Source organism: Nycticebus coucang, chromosome 11, assembly GCF_027406575.1.
Source record: "Nycticebus coucang isolate mNycCou1 chromosome 11, mNycCou1.pri, whole genome shotgun sequence".
Classification (NCBI taxonomy): domain Eukaryota; kingdom Metazoa; phylum Chordata; class Mammalia; order Primates; family Lorisidae; genus Nycticebus; species Nycticebus coucang.
Genome location: NC_069790.1, coordinates 84697776 through 84723520, shown reverse-complemented (window position 1 = coordinate 84723520; position 25745 = coordinate 84697776). Strand labels below are relative to the sequence as shown.

Here is a 25745-nt window from a genome sequence, read left to right as displayed (position 1 = left end):
TCAGCTCTACCCCAACCCCAGGCAACCTCTAAATTGCCTTCAGTTATTAGATTAGATTTATAAAGGCCACGTGTTCAAATTGACCTCCGCATCTTGCATGATCAGAAACTTGCTTATTTCTTCAGTGTTACTTGACTGTCATTCCTGTCTATATGTGTACTAGCCTCAGGGCTCATCTATCCATTTTCTGTCTAGTACTTTAAGCTCCCTGTACTTCTCTGAAGGATCCATTCTGCTTTTCTCTTTCATGCCTTTGTTCCTGCTGTCTTCTCTGTCTGGAAAAACACTCCCCTCCTTAACTTTTTGACTGATTTATGCCTGCTCATCTGATGAGGTGTTTTGTTTATAGAAATCAATAAATAAATATCTTTGCTTATCTCTATCAATTGTATTTCCTCATTTTATAATTATTTGTCTCGTACTAATCTGAGCTTCTTGAGGGTAGCAGCTCTGTCTTCTTCCATTTTTTTTTACCATGACTTGTGTGTACCTCCATACTGATAGGTACTTATAAATATTGGATTCATGATGAATGAGTTTCAATTCCTATTTATCATTGGAGCTAAAACTATATATACATGGGATAAGTTAAAGAAGTCGTACATAGTAGAAACTAAGAAAAGCTAAACAGCATCCTTCAAAGGTGAGAAAGAGATGAGTTTGTTCCGTCCAGAGTTATCATGTGTATTTGCAACTTCACTAAGCAGTGTCTGAAGAAAAAATAGTCTAAAGTGTGAGCTATTCGTAATACATATTGTAGGCATATTTTAAAAATTCAAAAAGAAAGAAAATTTGTTCAGATTCTATACTTCACTTTCTTTGATACTTTCTTTGATTGATTTCAAGAATATATCTCCTACAAATTGTAAGCACAAGGAACAGAATTAGGTCTCACTAGTCTTTTCTTTTTATTTTTTTTTTAAGTTCATTGGCTTTAATATCTAATAGATGTTTCAATTGATTCTAAGGTGCATTTTTATTTTCATTGCATGCCCCCAGGTATGGTGTCCTATTATATTTACCCTATATAATTAGGCATATCATAAATACTAAGAAAATTATTTATAACTACATGCTAGTCATCAATTTCTGATTGTGGTATAGCAGCCTAATTTGGGCTTAACTGTGTAGGCTTAAAATAATGCATGTTTTTTTAATTTCAGATTAACATGAGGGTACAAATGATTAAGCTACATCGTTTGCGTTTCTAAGTTGCCTTCATTTCAAGTTGTAGTTGAACCCCTATTCCAGGAGGTTTGCTGCATAGCCTTATGTTGCTCACATTAGGTGAGAGCTTACCACTCCCCCTCCTTCTTCCTTTTTCTCCCTCTTTCTGCCACACTTGAATATACTTGTGTTTTTCTCTCATGTGGGTGTGTAGTTGTTTTTCCATTGGTTTCATATTAGTATTGAGAACATTGGATACTTACTTTTCTATTCCTATGATTCTTTACTAAGAAGAATGTGCTTCAACTTCATCTAGGTAAATACAAAAATTGTAAAATCTCCATCTTTTTATAGCTGAATAGTATTCCATGGTATACGTATACCACAGTTTATTAATCCATCCATGGGTTGATGGACACTTGGGTTGCTTCCACGTCTTGGCAGTTGTAAATTGAGCCACAATAAACATTCTAGTACAAATATCCTTGTGGTAAAATGATTTTTTTTTCTTCTGGGTAGATACTTAGTAATGGGATTACGAGATCAACTTTTAGCTCTTTGAGGATTCTCCATACTTCTTTCCAAAATAATACATTTTGTAAAATCTGCATTTTAATTGTGTAAGAATTAGGACAAGTAAGGGTGATCTCCTGTTGGATAGGAACAATTTCCAAGTATTACAAAAATCACTATTATGTTCAAACCTTTGTTGTCTTTGAATTTACATCTTTATGATGTGATACCATTTTTACCTGAACTAGATTGATATGCCCTTATCTCAGAGCAAATAAAAACAAAAGTGATCTCTTAAATATCTTACAATCTGACTTTGTTATAATAAACCAGGAGAGACTTCCAAATCTTTTCGGTGTTCTGTCTACCATCAGCAAAGGTGGCTCAAAGTTAACTGTGACTACTATTCTTTTTGGATGCTATTATCCAAACTCTGCTGGAGGAACTTATGTTTCAGTTAAGACTGAAGGTCAGTAAAATATATACAAACATGTCTGTACTCCTGAAAAATCATGTTTTTTATGTGCTAAACATAATGTATAATCATTTTCGTTGTATAGTGATCTTTAAAAGTTTGAAAGTGCTATAGAGTGCTCAAACTTACCTCTGAAGTGTTTTTCAAATGGTGATTTTTAATTTGAAATTTCTCCACTTTGATTAATAAAAACTTAAGTTTTTCAATTTTGTTTTATATTCATACATAGCATTTTAAAATTTTTATTTTGATTTGTAGTGTATGCAGAGAATATTTCCAAAATGGTGGGAAAAAGAAAGCACTGGAGAAAGATGAAAAAAGAGCTGTACTCGCCACTAAGACCACTCCAGCCTTAAATATGCATGAGTCTTCTAAACTTGAAGGTCATTTCACAAACCTCAGCTTTACAAATCCTGAATTTATAACTGAGTAAGTATATTTCTTCTCTGATTATTAACATTATCCTGGCTAGCTGTGTTAACATTAAATACTGTAATGGTTTATACCAAGTAATGGGCAGTTTACTTGTTCCTCCAATAATATGATAGGGTAAGAAATAAAGATTTGTAAAATTATTAGGAAGAAAATTAACACAAAATTCTTTTTATTTCATTTTAAATTTTTTTATTTTTATTTATTTATTTATTTATTTATTTATTATTGTTGGGGATTCATTGAGGGTACAATAAGCCAGGTTACACTGATTGCATTTGTTAGGTAAAGTCCCTCTTGCAATCATGTCTTCCCCCAGAAGGTGTGGCACACACCAAGGCCCCACCCCTCTCCCTCCTTCCCTCTCTCTGCTTTTCCTCCCCCCCCATAACCTAAATTGTCATTAATTGTCCTCATATCAAAATTGAGTACATAGGATTCATGCTTCTCCATTCTTGTGATGCTTTACTAAGAATAATGTCTTCCACTTTCATCCAGGTTAATACAAAGGATGTAAATTCTCCATATTTTTTTTTTCTTTTTATTGTTGGGATTCATTGAGGGTACAATAAGCCAGGTACACTGATTACAATTGTTAGGTAAGGTCCCTCTTGCAATCATGTCTTGCCTCCATAAAGTGTGACACAGACCAAGGCCCCACCACCCTCCCTCCGTTCCTCTTTCTGCTCCCCCCCCATAACCTTAATTGTCGTTAATGATCCTCATATCAAAATTGAGTACATAGGATTCATGCTTCTCCATTCTTGTGATGCTTTACTAAGAATAATGTCTTCCACTTCCATCCAGGTTAATACGAAGGATGTAAAGTCTCCATTTTTTTTAATAGCTGAATAGTATTCCATGGTATACATATACCACAGCTTGTTAATCCATTCCATGGTGTACATATACCACAGCTTGTTGGTGGGCATTTAGGCTCTTTCCACATTTTGGCAATTGTAAAATGAGCTGCAATAAACAGTTTAGTACAAGTGTTCTTATGATAAAAGGATTTTTTTCCTTCTGGGTAGGTGCCCAGTAATGGGATTGCAGGATCAAATGGGAGGTCTAGCTTGAGTGCTTGGAGGTTTCTCCATACTTCCTTCCAGAAAGGTCGTACTAGTTTACAGTCCCACCAGCAGTGTAAAAGTGTTCCCTTCTCTCCACGTCCACGCCAGCATCTGCAGTTTTGAGATTTTGTGATGTGGGCCATTCTCACTGGGGTTAGATGGTATCTCAGGGTGGTTTTGATTTGCATTTCTCTAATAGATAGGGATGATGAACATTTTTTCATATGTTTGTAAGCCATGCATCTGTCTTCTTTAGACAAGGTTCTATTCATGTCTCTTGCCCATTGATATATGGGATTGTTGGCTTTTTTCATGTGGATTAATTTGAGTTCTCTGTAGATCCTAGTTATCAAGCTTTTGTCTGATTCAAAATACACAAATATCCTTTCCCATTGTGTAGGTTGTCTCTTTGTTTTGGTTGTTGTCTCCTTAGCTGTAGAGAAGCTTTTCAGTTTAATGAAGTCCCATTTGTTTATTTTTGTTGTTGCAATTGCCATGGCAGTCTTCTTCATGAAGTCTTTCCCCAGGCCAATATCTTCCAGTGTTTTTCCTATGCTTTCTTTGAGGGTTTTTGTTGTTTCATGCCTTAAATTTAAGTCCTTTATCCATCTTGAATCAATTGTTGTGAGTGTGGAAAGGTGTGGGTCCAGTTTCAGTCTTTTACATGTAGATATCCAGTTCTCCCAACACCATTTATTGAATAGGGAGTCTTTGCCCCAAGGTATGTTCTTGTTTGGTTTATCGAAGATTAGGTGGTTGTAAGATGTTAGTTTCATTTTTTGGTTTTCAATTCAATTCCAAGTGTCTATGTCTCTATTTTTGTGCCAGTACCATGCTGTCTTGACCACTATGGCTTTGTAGTACAGACTAAAATCTGGTATGCTGATGCCCCTAGCTTTATTTTTATTACTAAGAACTGCCTTAGCTATACGGGGTTTTTTCTTGTTCCATACAAAATGCAGAATCATTTTTTCCAAATCTTGACAGTACTATGTTGGTATTTTGGTAGGAATGGCAGTGAATAGGTAGATTGCTTTGGGAAGTATAGACATTTTAACAATGCTGATTCTGCCCATCCATGAGCATGGTGTGTTCTTCCATTTGTTAAAATCCTCTGCTATTTCCTTTCTGAGGATTTCATAGTTTTCTTTATAGAGGTCCTTCACCTCCTTCATTAGGTATATTCCTAGGTATTTCATTTTCTTTGAAACTATGGTGAAGGGAGTTGTGTCCTTAATTAGCTTCTCATCTTCACTGTTATTGGCTTATACAAAGGCTACTGACTTGTGGACGTTGATTTTATATCCTGAAACATTACTGTATTTTTTGATGACTTCTAGGAGTCTTGTGGTTGAGTCTTTGGGGTTCTCTAAGTATAGGATCATGTCATCAGCAAAGAGGGAGAGTTTGACCTCCTCTGCTCTCATTTGGATTCCCTTTATTTCCTTTTCTTGCCTAATTGTATTGGCTAGAACTTCCAGCACTATGTTGAATAGTAAAGGTGACAGAGGACAACCTTGTCTGGTTCCAGTATTAAGAGGAAAAGCTTTCACTTGTACTCCATTCAGTAAAATATTGGCTGTGAATTTGTCACAGATAGCTTCAATCAGTTTTAGAAATGTGCCACCTGTGCCTATACTCTTCGGTGTTCTAATTAGAAAAGGATGCTGGATTTTGTCAAATGCTTTTTCTGCATCTATTGAGAGGATCATATGATGTTTATTTTTGCCTCTGTTAATATGGTGGATAACGTTTATGGACTTAACGTATGTTAAACCAGCCTTGCATCCCTGGGATAAAACCTACTTGATCGTGATGAATGACTTTTTTGATGATAAGCTGTAATCTATTGGCTAGGATTTTGTTGAGAATTTTTGCACTATATTCATGAGTGAGATTGGTCTGAAATTCTCCGTTTTGCTTGGGTCTTTTCCTGGTTTTGGTTTGCTTCATAGAATGTGTTGGGGAGGATTCCTTCTTCCTCGATTTTTGGAATAATTTCTGCAGTACAGGACTAAGCTCTTCCTTAAAGATATGATAGAATTCTGGTAAGAAGCCATCTGGACCAAGGCATTTTTTTGGTTGGAAGATTTTGTATTGTTTCTTTAATCTCAGTGCTTGAAATTGGTCTGTTCAGGAGCTCTATTTCTTCCTGGCTAAGTCTAGGGAGAGGGTGTGATTCCAAATATTGATCCATTTCCTTCACATTGTCAAATTTCTAGGCATAGAGTTTCTGGCAGTATTCAGAGATGATCTCTTGTATCTCTGTGGGATCAGCTGTTATTTCCCCTTTATCATTTCTGATTGAGGTTACTAGAGATTTTACTTTTCTATTTCTCGTTAGTCTGGCCAATGGTTTATCTATTTTATTTATTTTTTCAAAAAACAACTCCTTGTTTCATTAATTTTCTGAATGATTCTTTTGTTTTCAATTTCATTGATCTCTGACTTGATTTTGGATATTTCTTTTTTCTACTGAGTTTAGGCTTAGATTGTTCTTCTTTTTCCAATTCCATAAGATCTCTTGTGAGATTGTTGATGCACTCTCTTTCTGTTTTTCGAATGTAGGCATCTAAAGCAATGAATTTTCCTCTCAAAACTACTTTTGCAGTATCCCACAGGTTTTGGTAGCTTGTGTCTTCATTGTTCTTATGGTCAAGGAAGTTAATGATTTCCTGTTTTATTTCTTCCTGCACCCATCAGTTATTCAACCGAAGATTGTTTAATTTCCATGCCTTTGTGTGGGGTCAAACCTTTTTGTTAGAATTCAGTTCCACCTTCAGTGCCTTATGGTCTGAGAAGATGCAAGGTAAAATTTCAGTTCCTTTTATTCTGTTGATATTTGTTTCGTGTCCCAGGGTATGATCAATTTTGGAGAATGTTCCATGGGATGATGGGAAGAATGTATATTCTTTATCTTTGGGATGGAGTGTTCTATATGCGTCTGTCAAGGACAGTTGTTCTAGGGTCTCATTTAAATCTCTTATATCTTGGTTAATTTCTGTTTAGAGGATCTGTCCAGCTCTGTAAGAGGAGTGTTAAAGTCCTCTGTTATTATGGTATTATCGGATATCATATTGCTCAGACTGAGTAAAGTCTGTTTCAAGAATCTGGGAGCATTTAAATGAGGTGCATAAGTATTTAGAATTGAAACATCTTCTTGTTGTATTTTTCCCTTGACCAATATAAAGTGACCATCTTTGTCTTTTTTGAGATTTCTTGCACATGTATCTGAAAATAAGATTGCAACTCCTCTTTTCTTCTGAATTCCATTTGCCTGAAAAATTGTGTTCCAACCCTTGACTCAGAGTTTTAATTTGTCTTTTGAAGCCAGGTGTGTTTCTTGCAGACAGCAAATGGGTGGCTTGTGTTTTTTAACCAGTCAGCCAATCTATGTCTCTTCAGTGGGGAATTCAAGCCATTAACATTTATTGAGGTAATTGGTAAGTGTGGTAGTATTCTATTCATCTTATTTTGTGAGTGTCCATTGCTTAGTTTTATCTTTTGCATCCGTGTGGAGGTTAGGTTCTGTGCTTTAATTTCTGAGTTCTTACTTTGCTCCTGATCCATTGTGATAGTCAGTGTGAAGGACAGGTTGAAGTATTATCTGTAGAGCTGGTGTTGTTGTGGAGAATTTCCTCAATGTTTGTATATATCTAAATGATTTGATTTCTCCATCAATTTTAAAGCTTAGCTTAGCAGAGTACAGAATTCTGGGCTGGACATTGTTCTGTTTAAGTAGATTAAAGGTAGATTACCATTTTCTTCTTGCTTGGAAAGTTTCATTAGAGAAGTCTGCGGTCACTCTGATGGACTTGCCCCTGTAGGTCAACTGGCGCTTAGTCCTGGCAGCTTGCAGAATCGTTTCTTTTGTCTGGACTTTGGACAGGTTCATCACAATGTGTCTTAGAGAAGCTCGGTTAGAGTTGAGGCAACCTGGGGTCCGATATCCCTCTGAAAGCAGTGTGTCAGAATCTTTGGTGATATTTGGGAAATTTTCTTTTATAATATTCTCTAGTATGGCTTCCGTTCCTCTGGGGCATTCTTCTTCCCCTTCTGGGATTCCTATAACTCGTATGTTGGAACGCTTCATAAAGTCCCGTAATTCTGACAGTGAACATTCTGCTTTCTTTCTCTTCTTTTCTGCCTGTTTTACTATCTGAGTTATCTCAAAAACTTTGTCTTCTACCTCTGAAATTCTTTCTTCTGCATAGTCTAACCTGTTGCTGATACTTTCCATTGCATCTTTAAGTTTCCTAATTGACTGTTTCAGTTCCTTCAGCTCTGCTATATCCTTTCTATATTCTTCATATTGTTCATCTCTTATTTGATTCTGTTTTTGGATTTCCTTTTGGTTATTTTCCACTTTATTAGCAGTTTCCTTCATTGTTTCCATCATTATTTCATTGTTTTCATCATGTGTATTCTAAATTCCCTTTCTGTCATTCCTAACATTTCTTTATAGGTGGAATCCTCTGCAGTAGCTAACTCATGGTCCCTTGGAGGGGTTGTTCTGGACTGGTTCTTTGTGTTGCCTGGAGTTTTCTGCTGATTCTTCCTCATGAGTGATTTCTTTTATCTGTTTCCTTGCCCTAATTTTCCTTTCACTTCCTCTTGCTCTTTAAGTTCCTGTGCCTGTGGACTAAGGTTTCGATGAGTCCTTTTGGTAGAGGACCAGAAGGATGAGAAGGTTGAAGAACAAGAAGGGATAAAAGAAAGAAAGTGAAAGAAAAAACAGAAAATAGAGAAAGCAGAGGGAGTGGGTAAAAGGAATAGTGACAAAAAGAAGAAAGGCACAGAAAGTGGGAGACAGAGCAATATAGGTGTACAGTAGGGTACTTTGACACAACCTTAAAGAAACCCCAACCTCTGGGGGTCCCCAGTTGGGTGGTTCCCTTTAGGTTAGCAGCTCTTTGCTAACCTGATCAGACACAGTACCCCACCTCCACCAAGTAGAGAGGAAAGACAAAAATGCTATAAATCAAACCAAAAGAAGTAAACAGAAAACTTTACAGGATAAAATTGGATGAAAAACCAAATAATAGGGGTAGAGACACTAGCAAAAATGAAGTTCTAGTTATTGAAAAAGGCAGCAATGGAAAATTGTATTAAACTAGAAAAATTGAGTAGGAAAAAATGTGTACAGAAAAGGTTGAAATTAAAAAACAAAACAACAACATCAAAGTAAACAAAAAATAAACAAACAAAAAGAAAAAATACAACCAAAAACAAAGCAGTATATATATCTTGTTGAATATTGTCTGGGCAACAGGTGGTCTTCTGGGGTATGAGATGTTAATTACAATGCTGATACGACTGGAGACCTCCGCTGATTTCTCAAACCCCACAGGTTAGACACCCTAAGTCTCTCTTCAGCCCTCTTAAAAGGCACTTTAAGCTTCTAAACTTGCTAAGCAGAAGCCTTCCCAGGAAAGTGCTTGTTGCTGGAATCACTGCTGAAGTGTCTATCCACTTACCCAGTGTACCAAAACCGGTCTCACTCTGCCCCTTAGGGTTAGGGCTGTAAGGCGGCTCAGTCCCCGCCTTTAGGCTGCTCAGTCACTAGGTTACTAGCTCCCGCCCGATCCTTGCTCTTCAACCCTCAGGGCGAACCTTGCTAGGGCAGTTCTCTCTTAATGGCTCCCTGCAGCCCACAGCCAAACACTATTAGCTCCGTCTGGCTCAGCGGCTCAGTCTGGGACCCTAGACAATGCCCAAAGTTCTCCACACTCCCGCTCAAGCTCTCCCCAAGGCAGTTCAACTGAGTGCCAAGTCCAAAAACACCAAAACAATTCACAGGTAAGGACTTTCTGGTTGGCAGTCTCGCTGCTACTGTACTTACAGCTGTCAGGCGGGATTAGGCCGATTAAACACACGCGACCACTTGCCAGTTTTCCACTGTTTTTGTCCTCCTCTTGGGGTCCAGAAGTCTCTTGCTGACTCCCTGTGTCCTCAAAGGGATGGTTATAGGCACATCCCACCAGCCAGAGATGTCTGGAGTCTTATCTTCCCCGACTCACGGTGCCCAGATGCAAGGAAGCTGTTACTCGGCCGCCATCTTGCTCTCTCTCACTAACACAAAATTTTAAGAGCAATCTGGAGAACTACTGGTTCTGTAGTATACGTTGCCCTAACTAAAAATAATAAAGAATAATTAATTAAATGTTATAATTATTATATATTATGTCATATAATAGTTACATATAATATTATTACAGAAGAATATATAAATACATCATAATTATCAACAAAAAACACCGAAATAGCAAAATCTAATTAAAGTGTTTAAAGTAGCTATCTGCTAATAACCTGCAAATAAGGAAAAACAGTTTATCACTAGAGCCAATTGCCATTATTTTATTATTATGAAAATCTGCCTGCCAGTAATAGATTATACACATGTAGACACAAATTCTCTAAGGATATGAGTATTATAATCCAATTAATTATTAGTATAGCTGTGTCTCATTTTATTGCATTTCATTTGATTGTGCTTCATAGATACTGTTTTTTATGAATTGAAGGTTTGTGATAATCTGTGTCAAAAACATCTCTTGATGCCATTTTTTCAGCAGCAGGTATTCATTTGTATCTGTCACATTTTGGTGATTCTTGTAATATTTCAGGCTTTCATTATTTTTGTATTTGTTATGGTGATATGTGATCAATGATCTTTGATGTTACTACTGTAATTGTTTGGGGTTGTCACAAACCATGCTAACATAAGACAGTGAACTCACTTCATAAATGTTATGTCTGACTTTTCCACTGACCTTCTGTTCCCCTATCTCTTGCCCTTTCTTTGGGCCTTCCCTATTTTCTGATACACTGCAATATTGAAATTATGCCAATTAATAACCTGCAGTGGCCTTTAAGTGTTTTTTTGAAAAAGAAGAATTACATATTTCTCACTTTAAATTAAAAGCTAGAACTGATTAAACTTAGTGGGGAAGACATACTGAAAGCCAAGATAGGCCAATAGCTAAGCCTTTACCACCAGTCATATGAGTTGTGAATGCAGAGGAAAAGTTCTTGAAGAAAATTAAAACTGTTATTCCAGTGAACACACAAGTGGATAAGAAAGCAAAACAGCTTTATTGCTGATATGGAGAAAGTTTTAGTTGTCTGGGTAATCCAGACAAGGCCCTAACTCTCTTCTATTCTATGATGGCCAAAAGAGGTGAGGAGGCTGCAAAAGAAAAGTTTGAAGCTAGCCCAGGTTAGTTCATGAAGTGTAAAAACAAACCAAAAAGCCATCTGTATAAGGTAAAAAGTACAAAGTGAAATATCAAGTACAGGTAGAAGCTCCAAATTATACAGAAAATAAAGCTAAAGGCTCATTCATGAAGTAGCTACAGCAATTGACAGATTTTCAGTGTAGACAAAACAGCCTTGTGAACAGCCTTGTGTTGAAAGATGTCATCTAGGATTTTCACAGGAAAGAAGTCTATGCCTGATTTCAAAGTTTCAAAGGTTAGTTTGCTTCTCTTGTTAGGAGCTAATGGAGTTGGTGACTTTTAGTTGAAACCAATGCTTATATACCATTCCAAAAATTATGCTAAATCTACTTAACGTGGTGTGGTGGCTCACACCTGTAATCCTAGTGCTCCTGGAGGCCAAGGAAGGTAGATTGCTTGAGCTTAGGCTTCCAAGACCAGCCTGAGCAAGAGTGAGATCCCATCTACCAAAAATGTTGGTGCATGCCTATAGTCCCAGCTACTAGGAGGCTGAACCAAGAAGATAGCTTGAGCTCAAGAGTTTGAGGTTGCTGTTAACTATGATGATTCCACAGTAAGCTACCCAGGGCAACAGAGACTGTCTCTAAATCAATCAATCAGTCTACTCTGCTTTTGCTCTATAAATGGAACAACAAAACTTGGGTGTCTACACATCTATCTTATAGCATAGTTTACTGAATATTTTAATCCCACTATTGAGACCTCTTGCTAAGAAAAAAGATCCTTTCTAAATAACACTGTTAATTGGCAATGTACCTGGTCAGCCAAGAACTCTGATGGAGATGTTCTGGATTAATGTTTTAATGCTTGCTAATACAGTATCCATCCTGCAGCCCATGGATCCAGAAGAAATACAGTTCATAACATAGTGACTTGGCTGGGAACTTGTGGCCTTCTGATTTCAAGATTGTTCTTTTTTAAGCACCAGAGAAGCAAGAAAAGCTTTATTTTTCTCTGCTACGCTCCTTTTAATTTGTTATGTGAAATTTGGATTTAGTTCAAAAGCCACACTTAAGGACCAGGAAGGCTACAAGTTACCTGAGGGCTTCAGGTTCCCCACCCCAGACAGGAGTTTGGATGGAGTTGATTCCAAACTACTTGGATGACTTTGAGGGATTCAAGACTTCAGTGAAGTAGCTACACATGTGTAAGAAATAGCAAGAGAGTGGCTGGCGCCTGTGGTTCAAAGGAGTAGGGCGCCAGCCCCATGTACCAGAGGTGGCGGGTTCAAACACAACCCCAGCCAAAAACTGCAAAAAAAAAAAAGGAAAGAAATATCAAGAGAACTAGAGTTAGAAATAGAGCCTGAAGATTTGACTGAATTGCTGCAATCTCATGATAAAATTTGAACTGACTTCCCATGTTCATTTCTACCAAGATTGCTACTTTTACTGACAATACTTTGTTTAGGTTTTTACCCTTTGCATCCAATCAAGTTGGCCCCCTCCAGCAGTAAAGCCACTATGTTTCACAGCCAGCCTTGTCCCCGAAGAACTTTCATACCAACTCAGCCAGAGGTGCCTCTCCAGGCAAGGACACCTCAGGTCCTGTTTTCAACCTAGGGTTAGCAGAATAGAATGTCTGCTTTCCAAAAGTTGCATTTTATGATAGTGCTTCTTAAACTTTAATGAGCATAAATTAACTGAGCATCTTGTTAAAATGCAGATCATAATTCAGGAGCTGTATGATAGGGCATGAGATTCTGCATTTCTCTGGCCACCATAAAATCCAGCATGGATTATAGTCATTCCATTATTTTCTAGGATTTTTGCTTTTTTCTATTCTTTAAATCAACACTGTGATTTTGTTAATGGACAGTGCAAAAAGTGTAATTTACGTTGGCATATGTAGAGGAAAACATAAACCCTAAGTTATGTTTTTTTTGTGTAGGGGGTCTTGCTAAGTTGCTCAAGCTAGTTTGGGCTCAAGCATCTCCCATCTTAGCTTCCAAAGTCTAGTATTATAGGTGCATGCCACTATGCCGGGCTCCCAAGTTTTAAATACCTTCATCTGATATTTAAGGTCTTCTCCATTTTGCTTACAATCTCATTCTTTTGAGAAATTATATTGGTACCATTGTTTGGAAGCATGTTGAAAGGAGGAAGAAAAACACTAAAAGTAAAAAAAAAAAAAAACATGGATTGGCCAGGCACAGGGGCTCACCATGTAATCCTAGCACATTGAGAGGTCAAGGCAGGAGAATCACTTGAGGCCAGGAGTCTGAGGTTGCACTGAGCTATGATCATATCACAGCACTCCAGCCTGTGCGACAGAGTAAGACCCTGGCTTGAGTAAAAAGAGAAAAGCATAGATTAATATGACAACTGCTGCCAATTGTACAATAAAGGAAATAAAAAACATTTTCCAGATCTAGTACTCAGGCCTGGAAAGGAGCTATATTTGGAACCTATAGTGGAGAATGGAGTTTGAGTTTTCTGGCTTTTTAACCCTTCTACCATGAAGCTTGTAGGGCAGCTTCTATTTAAAGACATAAAATAGAAGCTGAAATTCTATAATCTATAAACAGTCTCTTGGTTTTCAGCCCATTCCCTTCCTTGACCTCTTTTGTCTCACCAGGCAACAACTGTTACAGCCACAGACGGCTGGCCACTAGAATTCATTCTCTTCCTTCCCTGGCTCTCTCCTTTACCCATGTGTCTATTGACTCGGGCAGACTACTGCTAAGCTGTGGATCTGCCAAAGTCAGAGCAAGCTTCTCTCATCATAGTGTCACACGTAATTCTGAGATGTTACCCTGTGCCAAATTTTATAATACATTCCGTACTAAGAACCTGTGTCTAAATGCAAGATTTTCATTAGACCTGTTAAGTGGTTGAGAAATTGAAGGGTTAGAGAATTCTACTCCTAGTTCTTCTCTTAGTAACTGGCCCAAGGGCATTATAATCTTCCTAACCATTATAATTTTTCATACCATTGTACTACATATTTGATTGTAAAGCTCCAAATGTTAGAACCATTCTGTTTTCTGCTATATCCCCCAAGGTCTAGCACAATAACCTTGCATATAAAGGAACACAGTAATTCAATGAATGAATGAATGAATTCTCTGTGAGAAGGGACCTTAGAATTAATTTTAATTTATAGTCCTAATAATGCCAATCTCATGGATTAAGTTAACTCTGGTTTTAAGATATGAGATGACTATTTAGGTTAGAGACAGGGAAAAAAATAGAGTACTGTTACCTTTTTACCCCTAGAACATCTTTTCAGTTCTGGATACCATTGGGTAAAGTGATGTGTAGGACAGAGCTATGAACATAACAGATGAAAACCAAATGGGTAATTCTCAGGAAAAAAACAAAGGATTAATAGGTTAGGGAACAGGAAAATATTTTATTTAAAAAGGGGGGCTTTATAGCTTCAGAAAACATTCGTGATGAAATATCTGTCTACTGTTTGTCTTCTTACCCTACTTAAGATAGTAGATCCAGTTTCAGCTGACTTATATTTAGTTACTCTAAGAAAAAAGAGATCAATTCAGGTGATCAATTTAGGAACTGGGGCCTTCAAACACAAAAATGAAGAGGAAAAAAGAAAGGGGCTGAGAATTGTTCAAGTATAGCAGATTAGAAATCTCAAGAAGACAGAAGGATCAGATACATTAATAACAACAAAATGTGACAGAGACCAGCCATATTAGAGAAAAGTAGTAAGTAATTCCAAAAACATAGGTATATTTGCTTTAGGGACAGAGTCCTATACATCTATAAAATTACTAATGATCATGATGAATATCTCTATTGCCAAGAAATTAGTTTGTGAGGTCTTTTTTTTTTTGAAACAGGGTCTTGCTGTGTGGCCCAGATTGAGCTCAAGTGATCTTCCCACCTTAGTCTCCCAAGTAGTTGGACTACAGTAATGCATCTCTGTGCCCGGCTCATTAAGTCATTTTTAAGAAGACAGGTAAGGCCAGGCATGTTGGCTCATACCTGTAATCCTAGCACTCTGGGAGGTTCAGGCAGGAGGATCCCTTGAGCTCAGACGTTCAAGACCAGCCTGAGCAAGAGTGAAACCCCATCTCTACTAAAAATAGAAAAATTAGTGGGTCATTGTGGTGAAAGCATGTAGTCCCAGCTACTACAAAGGCTGAGGCAGAACAATCACTTGAACACAGGAGTTTGAGGTTTTTGCGAGCAAGGCTGATGCCATGGCACTCACCTGGGCAACAAAGTGAGACTGTGTCTCAAAAAAAAAAAAAAAAAAAGACAATAAATTAGTCTGTATTAAGTCCTAAGAGATTTCTATTAAAGATAGGTAGATACATAGAGATATCCAAGCACTACATACCTGTTTTTTGTGGTAGAGTATGATTCTTTAATGGAGTTGAGTTGTTAAAAGCTACTGCAATATAAGTTGCCAACAAGTTGTTTATGTCATAAATAATAACATATGAGATAGTTGAAATAAATAGCATTTTAAAATATAATTGTATTTAAAAATTATATTTAAAAAATATATAATATTATCATAGATTATAATAGCACCTTTGTGGTGTTAACCAGTATCTCAAGACGCAGTCATTTAGGACAAGGTCATAAATGAATGTATTATCTGCATTTCAGTTAGCCTTCCTTATAATGTAGAATTTTTTCTAACTTCTTGTCAGATCTGACTTAGTCATTTTTTGCCTTTGTATAGCAAAAAGTGTTTTCAGTAAGAAAAGAAGTCTCCAATCATTTGTGGCTTTTTTCTTTTCTTTTTTCTGTTAATTCCCAAGCATTTACATTAGTTTCTTTGTGAAGAATCTTGATGAGCTACTTTTTCATGAGGTGTACTTAATTAAGACTAATGCTTCCCTCTGTTAATTTACTGGGAGCCAGGAAACTCAGAGGTCCTCAAACTTTTTAAACAGGGGGCCAATTCACAGTCCCTCAGACCGTTGGAGGGCTGGACTATAGTTTTTAAAAAAAAAAAACTATGAACAAATTCCTATGCACATTGCACATATCTTATTTTGAAGTAAAAAAACAAAGTGGGAACAAATACAATCACACTGCCTCATGTGGCCCGCGGGCCGTAGTTTGAGGATGCCTGCATATGCTGCAAGGGAACAAATAGTGGGAATGGCACTGTCATTCCTCCTTATTTTAGAGCTCCCTCCTATCCCTCAGGTAGTAGTAACACTGTGTAAAAATTGAGGAGCTCAACCATCAGAAACAGGGACTATGTATATTAGTTAGGCTTCTCCAGAAAGACATGTGTATACAGATACAGTCATGTATCACGTAATAATGGGGATATGTTCTGAGAAATGTGTTAGTCAATTGTATCATCATGCAAATATCATATAGCATATTTATATAAACCTAAATGGTATAGCCTATTGCTCCTAGGCTGCAAACTTCTATAGCATGTTAGTATACTGAATACTGTAGGCAGTTGTAACACAGTGGTATTTGTGTCTATAAACACAGTGGGTAAGTGGTGAGTGAATGGAAAGGCATAATGTATGTTGCTGTAGACTTTATAAACATTTAGACTATACTAATTTTTTTAATTTTCAATAAAATAACCTTAGGTTACTATAACTTTTTTACTTTATAACTTTTAGTTTTTTTTAACTTTTGGACCCCTTTGTAATAACTTCTTAGCTCAAAACACAAACACATTGTACACACATACAAAAACTTTTTTCTTTTTTTTACTTTTTAAACATTTTTGTTAAACTAATACACAAGCACATGCGTTAGCCTAGTCTACACAGAGTCGAAATCATCATTATCACTGTCTTCACCTCCACATTTTTGTCCTACTTCTAGGTCTTTAGCAGCAGTAACATACATGAAGCTGTCATCTCCTGTAATAACAGTGCTTCTCCTGGAATACCTACTGAAGGACTTGCCTTAGGCTGTTTTACAGTTAATTTTTTTTCAATTAAGTAGGAGTATACACTACAATGATAAAAAGTGAAGTATAATATATAATCAATAACGTAATGTTTATTATCATCAATTATTGTGTACCGTGATTAATTGTATGTGCTATCCTTTTATATGACCTGGCAGCTCAGTGGGTTTATTTGCATCAACATCATCACAAGCAAATGAATAAATGCATTGTACTACAATGTTAGGATGGCTATGACATCACTAGGTAATAGAAAATTTTCAGCTCCATTATAATCTTATAGGACCACCATCATATGTGCAGTCTGTTGTTAACTAGAAATGTCATTATGCAACTCATTACTATATATAGGGAGAGATTTATTATAAGGAATTGACTCACAGCTCATTATTATGTATAGGGAGAGATTTATTATAAAGAATTGACTCACAGGGAAGGCTAGCAGGCTGGAGACCCATGGAAGAATTGATACTGCAGCTTGAATCTGGAGGCAGAATTCCTTCTTTTAAAGCAACCTCAGATTTTTTTTTTTTTCTCTCTTAAGGCCTTCAACTGATTGGACAAGGCCCACCACATTATAGAGGGTAATCTGCTTTACTCAGAGTCTACTGATCTAGATGTTAATCTCATCAGGAGGGTTGTTTTGTTTGTTTTGAAACAGAGTCTCACTCCTGTTGCTTGGGCTAAAGTGCAATGGCATCATAATAGCTCCCTTCAAACAAACTCCTGGGCTTGAGCTTCTTCCTCACTCAGCCTCCTACGTAGCTGGGACTATAGGCATGTACCGTGATGCCCAGCTAATTCTTCTGTTTTTAGTAGAGATGTGGGTCTTGCTGTTGCTCAGGCTGGTCTTAAACTCCTGAGCTCAAGCAGTCCTCCCACCTTGGCCTCTCAGAGTGCTAAGATGATGGGTGTTAGCCACTGCACCCACCCCTAAACTGGTGTTTGATCAGATATCTAGATACTTTGGTAAGTTGGCACATAAAATGAATCATCTCAAGGTATGAAATGTCATTTCATGTATTACCAAAAAAGCTTAATTTCTACAGAAATTAAAATCACAATTCAGTAGAAGTTCTAATATTGTCTTCCACACTGATGGATAATTTTATATATTCTCCAGTTTCAGGAATAAAGTAGTAGATCCTAGTTATAAATAGCCTTACTTGTTCACTCAAAGACTTATGAATGTGTCATTAAGTGTATAAATTTTTAGAAGGAAATCACTGACATTTTATTCATTAGTTTGAAATTCCATGATTATTAATAGCTTATCAAAAATTTTGCTTTGCCATACCTGGAAAAAAGGATTTTTAAGCAGATAAATAAAAGTATTTAAATAATTTAAGAATGAGAATTTGATTTTTTTTTAAAATTATAGACATTTTAAAAACACTCAATGATTTTACCATTTCTAAATTACTATTACTTTCCATTGGCTTGTGTCATTTTACATTGCTATTTTTAGAGTGTATGTACTATATTCTATTTTTGCCATTAGAGTAAAACACTGTCTACTGGGGTCTTCTACTGTGGTTTACTGTATAATAATTTATCAAGTTAATATTTGATGTCTTTGCTTCTGTCATGTTGCGTTTAAGATAAAATTTGTAAAGAGCTCACAGTACCAAGAGTATGAATATTTGGGGGTTCTTGCTAAATATTTCCATTTTGGTGTAAAAAAGAGTTATTAAAAGTTGCCACAAATAGTATTCAAATTGTGCACCATATAAATTAGCTACATTCATGGAGGAAGCCATTCACCTGTTGAATATATATATGCTAATTTATAAATAAGAGTAGCGGTCTTGCCTTTTGGCCCAGCCCCCAGAACAGGAAAAGAGTTCATTTGTAAATGGCTACCCACATACTCAGCATTGTCTCCTTTTTCCCAACCATACTAAGCTTCCCAGAGGATATCTCCTTCACTTATTTTCTGCTCTTGGAGACCTACTGTTTGCTCATCTCCCACCGGGACCCTGGCAAACTCATCTCATAGGAGTATCATAGATTGCTGACAGTGTATTTACCTCAGTGTTTGGGATATATGTGACCCACACATTTGAATAGCCAGGTTGCTTTTTTTTTTTTTTTTTTGTAGAGACAGAGTCTCACTGTACCGCCCTCGGTAGAGTGCCATGGCATCACACAGCTCACAGCAACCTCTTAACTCTTGGGCTTACGTGATTCTCTTGCCTCAGCCTCCCGAGCAGCTGGGACTACAGGCGCCCGCCACAACGCCCGGCTATTTTTTTTTTTTTGGTTGCAGTTTGGCCGGGCCTGGGTTTGAACCCGCCACCCTCGGCATATGGGGCTGGCGCCCTACTCACTGAGCCACAGGCGCCGCCCCCAGGTTGCTTTTCATGGGCTCTGGAAAGCCTCTCGGCACAATCAGGCTGGGCCACTGCAAGTAGTTGTTTACTTTGTGTACTAATATATTAACTTAACAATTTGTTAATTTGAAGAAGGTGGATGGGTACCTGTCTTCTAAATCGCAAATATACAATAAAAACCAGCACAGCTCCGGAATTTTATCATTTTTTTCTTTAGTGGAATGGCTATATATAAAAATTTTACCTTGGCCTCAATAAGTACAAAATATTTTGATTTTTGTAGTTTGCAACTTTAGATACGTATTTGTTTATATTTGGTTTTGTATTTCTTTTTTTAACTGTTTTTTTTTTAATTAATATTAAATCATAGCTGTGTACATTAATGTGATCATGGGGCACCATACATTGGTTTTATAAACAGTTTGACACATTTTCATCACACTGGTTAACATAGCCTTCCTGGCATTTCTTAGTTATTGTGTTAAGACAATTATATTCTACATTTACTAAGTTTCACATGTACCCTTGTTGTTTTTGTATTTCTTAATGTGAGTTAATGATGACTTTCTGTTTGCTTTTTGTCATTTCCCTCTATTTCTTTATATCATTTTTCCACTGTTAAGAACTTCACTTTTTGCTCTTACATTTCTTCACATAGTATTCTAATCTTGTAAAATGTTGTATTTTCTTCAGACTGTTGTTGACATTTATTTTCTTCTCAATTGCATTTGTTTATATTTTTATTCAAGTCATTTATGTGTTTATGGTTTTATTCTTGATAAAACTTGATATTTTATTTTCAGGATTTTTGTTAACATAAACTTTGATTCTGACATAACTAGTGTTCAGGTTATGAACACTGAGTTGTTTACAGATGATTTAGGAAATGGAGCTAATATCAGATAAGCTGAAGCTATTCTGTATTCTATCACTTTGTTCTTATTAGTTCAGTTTTTCTTGTTTTTATTTGATTTTGTTTTTTAAGACTTGTTTTTTTAAGACACTGTCTCACTCTGTCACGCAGGCTGGAGTACAGTGTCCTCATCATAGCTCACTTCAACCTCCAACTCCTCTTGCCTGAGCCTCTTAAGTAGCTGGGACTTAGTACAGTTTTTATTTACATACATAGTTTTGAATATTGTTTAGTTTCTGATTTTTCCTCATTGTTTCTTTTAGTTCAAAAGAATTGTTTTGGGGGTATTAATTGGAAATTAAATTAAAATATGTAAATAAATTTGGACAGCAAACATTTTTACATTGCTTAAAGTTTTGTTTACATATAAGAACATTATTTATAATCAACTTTTTTGCTTTCTTTTCTGAGTTTTGTGTCCTTAATAATGGAGTATTTTATATTTTCCATTAGTTATTTGCAAAAACTATTAACTTTGAATGAAACTTTTTCAGTACTTTGAAACTATAACAAAAAAATACGCTGTTGGGTATGCACAGCCCAGTACTGCTAGGCTGACTTTAGCTTCTTTACATCCTTAAAGACATCAATAATAAAATCAAATAAGAAGATAAAAATGATGAACTTTTTCTTTTTTAAGTCTATAATTCAGGTATTACCAGTTTCTACTGCCATTGTGACTTTTCGTTTTTTTAAACAGTCTAATCAAAATGACATTCATTTTAACCAAATTTTCATGTTGTATATTCATTTATATTTATGGCATCAAAGAAACAGTGTCAGGTTCAGAATTCCTTATTAGCAAGTGTGTACACATATATGCACACAAATACCTGTGTCTAAGTCCTTTCCCCCCTTCTAGCCACAACAGTAAATATTCTGAATAAACTTCTACAATTATTAGTGGCTGCAAGAAGGTAAAGGATTTTTCTTCAAGTATAGTAAAGTGGACAAAATTCAAAAGTTTCTTCCCCCTTCCAAAATTTTCATCCTTTGTTTATTCAAACACTAATCTAGGTACTGCTGTAAAGGGATTTTGCAGATATAATTGATTTAAGATAGGGTTGCAGGGATTTTGCAGATATAATTGATTTAAATCTGGCTGATAACATTGCAGTCAAAACCAATAATCTTTTTTCTTTCATTGTAAGTAACCAAATATATTTAGTTTTTTTTTTTTTTTTTTTTTTTTTTTTTTGAGACACAGCCTCAAGCTGTCACCCTGGGTAGAGTGCTGTGGCATCACAGCTCACAGCAACCTCTAACTCCTGGGCTCAAGCAAGTCTCCTGCCTCCACCTCCCAAGTAGCTGGGACTACAGGCACCTGCCACAACACCCGGCTATTTTTTGGTTGCAACCATCATTGTTGTTTGGTGGGACTGGGCTGGATTTGAACCCGCCAGCTCAGGTGTATGTGGCTGGCACCTTAGCCACTTGAGCCACAGGTGCCAAGCCTATATATTTAGTCATTAAAACAAGCATGTGAATTTCAAGACAGAAAAATATATTAAAACCAATAATTTTTTTTTTTTTTGCACAAAATGTTATTGGGATTTTTTTGTTTGTTTAGACTATAAAAGCATCTGTTTATTTTTTATTAGAGAAAAGGAAGAGAGGAGGGGAGAAGAGAGTGGAGAGCAGGGAGTGAAAGGAAAGATGACACCAGGGTGGGGGGGACCAATAATAATCTTTAACTGGTGAGAATTTCAGGGATCTTTGAGGCATACAGAACTAAAATGGATTATATAAAAAGCAGTAAGGGTGAGTTGCCAAATAAATGAGAATAAGCCAAGTCATATTCAGAGTTAGGAATTCTTTAACTATTTTTTTCTGCTGTTCCATAAAGAAATGATAGAGACAAAGGGACAGGTAGGACTAATGATTTTTATGTGATCCCTGGTGTCTAGTGATAAATATTACCTACTTACTTGTCATCTATCAATAGCCCTAAAAATTGACAGAAAAATTTCTCGCTGTCATGAATCCAAGAAGTGACAGTACTATTTATGTACTGATTCTCAAAAATGCATTTCCTCTCTATTTTTTCCCCTCAAAAAGATATGAGCTAGAAACCTATCATTCCCCTTCTACTTCAAAGCAACAGGTATAATAAATAAGGCCTCAATAATGTAAAGGTATTTTAACCATAGAAGCTTTTCATCAGAGAAGATATTTTATGGAAGCCCACAATATGAAGCAAATACATTGCTATTCCAGATGAAGGATATAAAATTTACAGCTTCCCAATACTTTCTGTATCTGCTTTGGCTGGTGTTTGAGCAGATGGACAGACCTCAAGCTCTGTAGAGAGCACTTTGAAAAAAACATGATTGTAAACTACCTATCTAGGTAAATACTACTATGTTTTCTTATATAATAAGCAAAAATTGTTACTTAAACTTTACAGCTCCCATTTAACATGTATTAAATAGTTCAAGATGCTGTTGTCATATTGGCAGCATGCCAGATGGAAAATAGTATAGGAAATAAAATCCTGCATTTCCTTATTAAACTACTTAACCAGTAGGGTAGGAATTGAGGGGGAGAGAGAGCAAAGAAATATGATCTTAGAGTGTAACTATTTTGGAAAAGAAAACAAAAGACAGTATTGAGTTATAAAATGCATAGGAAATTTATGTAGAAAGTTATAATTTGAACAAATTTACATCCTTATATACACTAAGACTTTTTTCTTAACCCTTTTTCACTGTGTAAAGGAAAAATTATCAATTAAAATTAGATGGATTATGAATTCTTAGGTTACAGTTACAGGAATTAAATATGTTACAGTTCATTGTTATTATTCATTATTATGGTGAAATCATCCCAAATTAGCTAACGGAAGCTACTGTAAGTTAACTCCTATTACCTTTTTACATGTCTCCATTAATTTTTAGGGCATTACTTTACTTTCTTGTACAGTAAGATCATCCAGGCTCATTTTGTATAACATTTTCCCTGTTTCAACCCCAAAATAAGCATCATTTCTCTAAAAGTACAAATTCCTTTTAGTGAGAGAACAGTATTTGGAAACCAAATTCTGGGCATTAACTCAACTTCTACATCCTCTTACATGAAACCTTTTTTCCAATCTGTCACTGTAGGGTTCTTTCCCTCCTTTCCCTCATTCTGAATTCGTTTCACCCAGCAACTTTAGTTCATTTGCCCTTTTGCAATACACAGAAAATAATTTCAAAATGTCTGAGTCAGTACCACTACAACAAAAAATTCAGGATTTCTTTGTAGTTCTTATTTATCCTTAGAATATTACACATTGAGATCATTATATCAGAATACCTTGCTCAGAAATTATTGAATTATTATTTTTCCTTCTGTGTTATTTGATAAACAGTTACCTTGTTCATTAGTTTTTCTTTTTATTCCCTTGTGCTTTTTCCCCATCCTAGTGATTTTATGTTTTGAATATGTAAAACATTAACAACTTTCAAAAGTCAAAACTACAATGAAAGGTGTGCTCAGACCCTTATGTAAGGGTATGTCCCATCTCTTACATAAAACATCCACTTGTTTCCAAATATCCTGAGATTTTATTAGGTTCTGATTTATCCTTCCGGGGTTTCTTTTTGCAAAGCTAAATATATATATTAAAGTGACAAAATCTCTTCAAATCAGTTTACAGAGATCATTCTTACTGTTTGTCGTTCAAATATTGAAAGATTTTTAACAAAACATTCTCAATGTTTGAGAAAAGAGCATTCAAAAAAGTAGGCAAGACTATATGATAAAGAGTATTTGAACAACATAATTAACAAATCTACCCACTTATGAACGTAGATGCAAAAATACCCCCCAAAAAACACATACACAATTGATCTCATTTACAGATTCTATATCTTTAAATTCACCTACCTACTAAAATTTATTTGCAATCACACAACGCCACAAAATGCTTGTGGCATTTTCACAAGTCATTCATTCACGGACATGCACAGTGTGGCAAAAAATTATAATCACATAACCTTACCAGCTGAAGTTAAACAAGATGAGCTTTACCTTCCTGTTTCAGCTTTCACACATAAATGTGTTCTTTTTGCAATCTGTTTGGTGTCATACTTCTTATATTTTTGTGGTTTTTATCAATGGTTTTGCTTTTAAAATGGCTCCCAAGCATGGTATTGAAGTCTAGTGTTTCTAAGTATAAGAAGACTATTATAAATTAGAGAGAAAAGACATGTTGTATAAGCTTCCTTTATGCATGAGTTGTACTTCTATTGGCCATGAGTTAGTGTTAATGCATCAACAGTGTATATTAAATAAAGTGTCTTTGAATAGAAATACACATAAATCCAGGGTATGTGATAAAAATGTTGTGACCAGAGGCCTAACTCTGCATTTTTCCTAGGGGCTGTGCATCTATATTTACTAATTCAGTGTTCTTGCTAACTTTGTGGAACATAACTACCTCAAATAGCAAGAATTGACTACATACACCCACTCATAGAATCCTTCAAATTATGAAAAGGATAATATATCAAAACCAAATTAAATTCTTTCCAAAAATGCAAGGTTGATCTAACACTATAAAATGAATGCACTCTACCACATAAACAGATGTAAGTCATATCTGCACAGATGCATAGAATGCATTTAATAAAATTCAACATGGATTTGGGTCAAAACTTAAAAAAAAATCCTAGCTAAGCATAAAAGGAACTTTTTCAACTTTATCAAGGATAAACTCTGCAACTGTCATTATATTTTATGATGAAACACTGAAATGTTCCCTCTGAAATTGGGTTAATGGTACCCACTTCTGCTTTGCATTGTATTGAAGTCCTGGGAAGAGCAGTGAGGGGAAAAATGGATACATGGGTGGGTGAATAGATAGGAAAGGAAGAAATACAACTGTCATTTTTCACAGATTATATACTTATGTACTTAGATTAGAATACCCAAAATAATAGACACCTAAGCCATTAAGATTAAGGAATTTAGTAAATTTACTAGATATAAAACAAATACATAGTAATCTCCCCCTGTTCTCAGGGAATACTTGCCCAGACCCCCAATGGATGCCTGAAACTGTGGATAGTACTGAACCCTGTACTGTTTTTTTTTTTCCTATGCTTACATACTCATGATAAAGTAAATTATAAGTTTTGCACCATAAGAGAATAACTACAATAGCACAATAGAACAATTATAACAAAGTAATGTAATAAAAATTACGTGAATATGGTCTCTCAAGATACAGGGTGTCCATAAAGTTTCTGTGCAATTTAAAATAGTGTGCAACTTTATGAACACCCTGTATTATATTAATAACGTACTCACCCTTGTTATGAGGTGAAGTGATGTCTTTTGTGATAAGGTGAAGCAAGAAGAATGATATAAGCATTATGATGTAACATTAGGTTACTATTGACCTTCTGACCATACATGTCAGAAGCAGGATCATCTGCTTTCAGTAATCCAAATCATTTTTTTAAATTTAATTATTATTAAATCATAGCTGTGTACATTAATGCAATCATGGGGCACCATACACCGGTTTTATATACCATTTGACATATTTTCATCACACTGGTTAACATAGCCTTCCTGGCATTTTCTTAGTTATTGTGTTAAGACATGCATACTCCACACTTAGTAAGTTTCACATGTACCCTTGTAAGATGCACTGTAGGTGTGGTCCCAACAATTACCCTCCCTCTACCTATCCTCCTCCCTCGCCTCCCCTCCCTTTCCCCATATTCTTAGGTTATAACTGAGTTA

At 35.9% G+C, this 25745-nt stretch overlaps 1 protein-coding gene across 1 annotated transcript in view; it reads left to right on the top strand.

The window, feature by feature from the left end:
* The window catches only part of BMT2 (base methyltransferase of 25S rRNA 2 homolog), a 71897-nt gene that overhangs the window by 32748 nt on the left and 13404 nt on the right, over nucleotides 1-25745 (top strand). Inside the window, exon 3 of the mRNA XM_053553633.1 lies at nucleotides 2414-2584. Coding sequence (XP_053409608.1) covers nucleotides 2414-2584 — 171 coding nt within the window. The remainder of the gene's footprint in view (nucleotides 1-2413; nucleotides 2585-25745) is intronic.